The sequence below is a fragment of the Zea mays genome, chromosome 9, assembly GCF_902167145.1.
Source record: "Zea mays cultivar B73 chromosome 9, Zm-B73-REFERENCE-NAM-5.0, whole genome shotgun sequence".
NCBI lineage: Eukaryota > Viridiplantae > Streptophyta > Magnoliopsida > Poales > Poaceae > Zea > Zea mays.
In genome coordinates, this window is record NC_050104.1 from 112,794,920 (window position 1) to 112,800,664 (window position 5,745).

A 5,745-nucleotide genomic window follows, 5' to 3' on the forward strand; every position below is an offset into this window, starting at 1 on the left:
GTTTTTTTAATTTAATTTTAGCTAGGCGTGGGAATGCAGAAATGAGATGGCAGAGAATGGTGGCAGTGCGGGGAGGGGAGAATGAGAAAGACAGAACATTGAATGGAAATGAAAATGGCAACTGTGCGGGGAGGGGGAATGAGAAAGGCAGAACAGGGAATGAGAATGGCAACTGTGCGGGGAGGGTGAATGGAAAGGCTAATTATATTGACTATGCCAAGTAGTAAGAGTACAAATAGAATGTAAGTGTCATATCATTATATACATCTTGATTCTACTTTACTTAAATATATAATAATGATTTTATTATTGTATACTTTTTACCTTATATATTTAATGTGACCTTCTACCTTATATATTATTACTAATTTTATATGAATGTATGACTTACGTGAATTTTGAAGTCAATTGAGAGTACATGTTACAGTTTTTATCGTTCGGAATCGAATTTTAGATTCCGATCGTAACGGTGTAATTTTCGTACCGAACTTTTGTTTTTGATGTTTTCGAATTATCGATATCGTTTTCGTTTTCGGAGTTACTGTTTTCAATCTCGTTTTCAGAAAAAATATGAAAACGAAAATGATTTTATTGTTTATCAATCGTTTTGGTCCGTTTTCACCCCCTAATCTTAACACATGGCAGAGCTACAGTCTGTTATTTTTGAATTTTATACGGCAGTCTCATAAAAATGCAACGATGTCCTGTTGTGTCATGTGTTAGACGTTTTTGTATGATCATGTATATGAATGCATGATAAATATCTACAGTTGACTGAGCTTGCTAGAGATATCAGTATATCACAGACATGAGACATCTGCCTTTAAAAAAAAAAAGATATCACAGACAGCAAACAGTCAACGGATAAACCGCGAGAACGTCGCGGCGCTCATCGACAACACACGCCCCCGACGCCGATAACTATCACGATTCACGACACTCGCAGCGATACCACTCCACAATCACACATTCGACACCGCCAATCCATGGCCTTGGCGACGCCGCTGCGGCTCCGCCGCCACCTCCTCCTCCCCGCCGGGCCGTCCCCGGCGACCCACCGCGCCCTGTCGCTGCGGCGGGGCCGCCTCCTCCCCGCAAGCCTGTCCGCCGCAGCGGGCGGGCGGCCGACGGTGCTGGTGACGGAGACGCTGGGTTCCGCGGGGCTGGACCTGCTGCGCGCCTTCGCCAACGTGGACTGCTCCTACGAGCTGACGGCGGAGGAGCTCCGCGCCAAGGTGTCGCTCGTGGACGCGCTGGTGGTGCGCAGCGGGACGCAGGTGACGCGGGAGGTGTTCGAGGCCGCGCGCGGCAGGCTCCGTGTCGTCGGGCGCGCCGGGGTCGGCATCGACAATGTGGACCTCCAGGCGGCCACCGAGGCCGGATGCCTAGTCGTCAACGCGCCCACCGCCAACACCGTCGCCGCCGCCGAGCACGCCGTCGCGCTCCTCGCCGCCGTGGCGCGCAATATCGCGCCGGCCGACGCGTCGCTCAAGGCCGGTACGCTACGCCCCCTCGTTTTCTAATTTGCTCCCGGCAAATGTGGATGTGCACACCGTACCAAGCGGTGCTCTGCGGCCTACCACACGTTATTCTGCGAATAGATAAGGTCCTGCTGCTGTTGATTGCTAGCAAGAATGTGCACGTAGAAAAGGGGGAATGAAATGCAATTCTCTACTATACTGGGTAGCAAGTAGTTTGATCGTCGCACATTGCTTGCAAATGAATCGCCGATAGCGGCGTACTTTTATCAAGTGGCTTCAAGGTTTAGGTTGTAAATGATGTTGGCACTTCAAAGAGAAAGTTCGTGTTGCATAGGTGCCCATGGCGTGATGAAGGGGATGATCACACGTGCTGCAGCATCGCCACCATACATGGACTGACAGATTTGTGCTTGGTTAATGCATACTAAAGCGGTGCATCCCGATTAATAAATGTCATTTTACCAATGCCATCGTAAAAAAATGTACATAAACAACAAAATTATTCTTGTTGCCGATTTTTAAGTAGAGAATCATTTCGAGATATGAAATTATTACTGACCAGCAGATTGCAGGCATATCACGTTCCTCCAGTAGGGTTCATACAAAGACGCCATTATTTTGAGCTGAGCAGAAGACGAATACCATTGTGTTTAGAATCATTTTTCTTTTAATTTAACAGCATCACAAGTTATGCTAATTCATAAGACATATAGTGTTTGTTGCGTAATCCAGGCAAATGGCAGCGGGGCAAGTATGTTGGCGTTACCTTGGTGGGCAAGACGCTAGCTGTCATGGGTTTCGGCAAGGTCGGTCCAGAGGTGGCTCGACGCGCGAGAGGACTCGGGATGGACGTCGTCGCCCACGACCCATACGCTGCCGCCGATCGAGCCCGGGCGGTCGGCGTCGACCTGGTGTCGTTTGACGAGGCCATCTCCACGGCGGACTTCATATCGCTGCACATGCCTCTGACCCCGTCGACGGCGAAGCTTTTCAACGACGAGACTTTCGCGAGGATGAGGAAGGGCGTCAGGATCATCAACGTTTCGCGGGGCGGAGTCGTCGACGAGGAAGCGTTGCTGAGGGCACTTGACAACGGAACAGTTTCCCAGGTGATTCCTTAATTTGGTCTTGTGATGTCCAGACTCATCCGGAATGCTGGGCAGTGCAGTGCGTAGCTGTTATCTGTTATCCAATTCACATTGTGGTGTGAGTCATCAGGCTGCGCTCGATGTATTTACTGAGGAGCCACCGCCAAGAGACAGCAAGCTAGTGCAGCATGAGAATGTCACTGTCACACCACACCTTGGGGCTAGCACAATAGAAGCGCAGGTTTATTTGCTGCTCTTTTCCTATCAAACTTTATGTTTGTACCGCGTCATAGCTTAAAACCCTCTTTACCTCGTACTGAACCTCTGCAGGAAGGTGTAGCCCTCGAAATTGCAGAGGCTGTTATCGGTGCACTGCGAGGAGACCTGGCTGCCACGGCTGTCAACGCCCCGATGGTCCCTGCCGAGGTACTTCCATCACCAAAGAAAAAGCTCAACAGAGTCGTCATTTCAGTATATATACTTGTGCAATCTGCAAAAGAGTCTCTAGCGTAATAGTTAAGTCTTTCGAGTAGCGATTCTCCTCGAAGGCGAATTTCAGGCTTCAAAAAATCTCATCCCGTCAGCCGAAATCATGTTCTGGTCTCTTCTTAATATAATACCGGGATGACGGTTTTTTCCTGCGTCCGAGTTTTTACTTATGCAATCTGTCGGCGTCTAACCAGTAACCAGTAGTGCATCGCTTCCCACAGGTTCTATCCGAGTTATCTCCATACGTTGTCCTTGCGGAGAAGCTGGGCCGGCTGGTGGTGCAGCTGGTGGCCGTTGGCAGCGGGATCAAAGGCGTCAGGGTGGTCTACTCGTCCGCCAGAGACCCTGACGACCTGGACACGAGACTCCTCCGCGCCATGGTCACCAAGGGCATCGTGGAGCCGATCTCGAGCGCCTTCGTCAACATCGTCAACGCGGACTACGTCGCGAAGCAGCGAGGCCTCAGGATCGTGGAGGAGAGGGTCTTCCTCGACGGCCCGCCCGAGGTCCCGCTCGACTCCATCCAGGTCCATCTCGCCAACGTGGAGTCCAAGTTCGCCGGAGCCCTGTCCGACGCGGGCCACATCTGCGTGGAGGGCAAGGTCAGGGACGGCGGCGCGTCGCACCTCACGCTCGTCGGGTCCTTGAGCGTCGACGTTAGCCTTGAGGGCAACCTGATACTGTGCGGCCAGCTCGACCACCCGGGCATCATTGGGAGAGTGGGGTCGATCCTGGGAAAGATGAACGTGAACGTGAGCTTTATGAGCGTCAGTAGGACTGCTCCCGGGAAGCAGGCGATAATGGCCATTGGAGTCGACGAGGAGCCTGGGAAGGAAGCTCTCAAATTGATCGGTGACACGCCGTCTGTTGAGGAGTTTGTCTTTCTTAAGCTATAGAGGCTGAGGAAGTAGGTTAGGGGACCCAAAATTACATTTGTACGTGCTATAGTAGCGTGAGATTGATGTTGTTGTTGCCATGATTTTAGTAGCTAGCACGGGGTACTTTATGCTTTGTGTTCATGCAAAATGCAGTTTTCCTTGGGCCCTACTGTGTTCAAGAGGAGAGCATAGGAGCGACTATGCAGGTTGTGCCAGCAACCCTGCAGCGCGGGCTCAAGAGGCAAGCTGGTCTTCGACACCGCCGCTCACTTCACCCGCTCCGCGAAGATGGCCGGTGGTTCGGATCCGAGTGTCACCACGGTGCTTGTCACGTAGTCGAAGCTGATCGAATCGCAATCGAAGAACATCGCCACACAATCCAAGCTGCTCCAACAACTCTGTGATCGATTGGAGGTGCAGTGTCAACGATGGAGTACCCTTGAGCAAGTCCGTGTGGCCGCCAACACCGACAAGATTGCGCGTCTCTAGGCCAGTTGGCCGGGCGAGCCACCAGAGTCCTTCAACGCGGATCTCCACCACTCCATCGACGACCACATCGCCTCCCAGCTTTCCACCCTGGAAGCACGACGTGGGGTCATCTTGATCTTGAGGGCCTCTCCACGGACATGAACACCCGGGTGGCCGCGTTGGAGAACGTCCAATCCGTGTTCCGTGATCGAATCTTGGCGTGTCCGGATCGAATCGACAGTCGACGACGTGACTGCTCGAGCGGCACGCCGTGTGGAGGACAACCCCGTTCAAGCTAGCGTCCTCGGGCCACAACCGTCGGCGGCGGGACACCCCCACCTGCCTCCGCAATGCACGCCGACGGCCCAACTGGACACCACCTCGACACACAACCACGGGAACCTAGCCCTGGGTACGTCTACACCCATCACCAACTCCTGTCCAATGGTATGCTCTCCGACTCGTCCCCTCATCCTACTCATGTCAATTGCCATATACAGTTATGCACCTCAACCTTACATGTTTGGAGGTACAACCCAGGGATTCCAACCTCCTAACCATTTGAGCAAATTAATTAACCCTAACTTAGTTTCCCCTCGTTTGACGGCGAGCATCGTAAGTTGTGACAGTCACGTTGTGGGAGCTATTTTAACATGTATGGCATCGACCCGGCGATGATGTGGATCCAAGTGGCAACCATGAGTTTTTTTCGGGTCCTGCTGCACGTTGGGTCCAGTGCATAGAGCACAAACTCCACACACTGTCCTGCATGAATTTGGGTTTCGAGAGGTTTGGCAAAGATCAGGATGAAACGTTTCTCCGAAAACCGTTGCACATCAGGAAACATTTTACTATAGACCCTGTTTGGCACAACTCCTGCTTGTTGAAAAAGCAGCTTCTGCTTGTTGTCTGCTTTTAGTTCATTTTGAGAAGCGGCTGAACTAATAAGCTACTGCAGAAGTTATCTGTTTGGCAGAACTTCTACTTAAATTTGTGAAAAAGCTGAAAATAAGTTATGCCAAACAGAGCTTATGTCCGATCACGTAGAGAATTTTTCCCAGCTTGTGGAGTAGCTAATAAATGCTTACCAACCTCACACTGACCCATTGTATTACACTAATAAGTTTGTTGACGATCTCAAAGACGGTGTGAAGTCTATTGTCTTAGTTCAACGTCCTCGAGATGTAGATACTGCTTCTGTCCTTGCTCAGTTGCAGGAGGAGGTTGGCGATGTCGTATTGGGAATAGTCCCACATTGTGTGGTGAGGGTGAGAAAGCATGGTTTATATGGTTGAGGGTGCAACCCCTATCAGGCTAGCTTTTTGGGGGAGTGTTGGCCCA

At 51.2% G+C, this 5,745-nt stretch overlaps 1 protein-coding gene across 2 annotated transcripts; it reads left to right on the forward strand.

The window, feature by feature from the left end:
• The first annotated feature begins 868 nt into the window (after positions 1-868).
• On the forward strand, positions 869-4,102 carry LOC100281928 (uncharacterized). Of its 2 annotated transcripts, none has more exons than XM_035962257.1 (5): positions 869-1,497; positions 2,214-2,590; positions 2,700-2,810; positions 2,900-2,995; positions 3,263-4,102. In XM_035962257.1, exons 1-5 carry the CDS (start codon positions 987-989, stop codon positions 3,704-3,706), a joined length of 1,539 nt encoding a protein of 512 aa, XP_035818150.1. In that variant the 5' UTR covers positions 869-986; the 3' UTR covers positions 3,707-4,102. The 2 variants fall into 2 exon arrangements, with proteins under 2 accessions (XP_035818150.1, NP_001148319.2); NM_001154847.2 differs by having other exon boundaries at positions 872-1,497; positions 3,280-4,069.
• Positions 4,103-5,745: the final 1,643 nt, after the last annotated feature.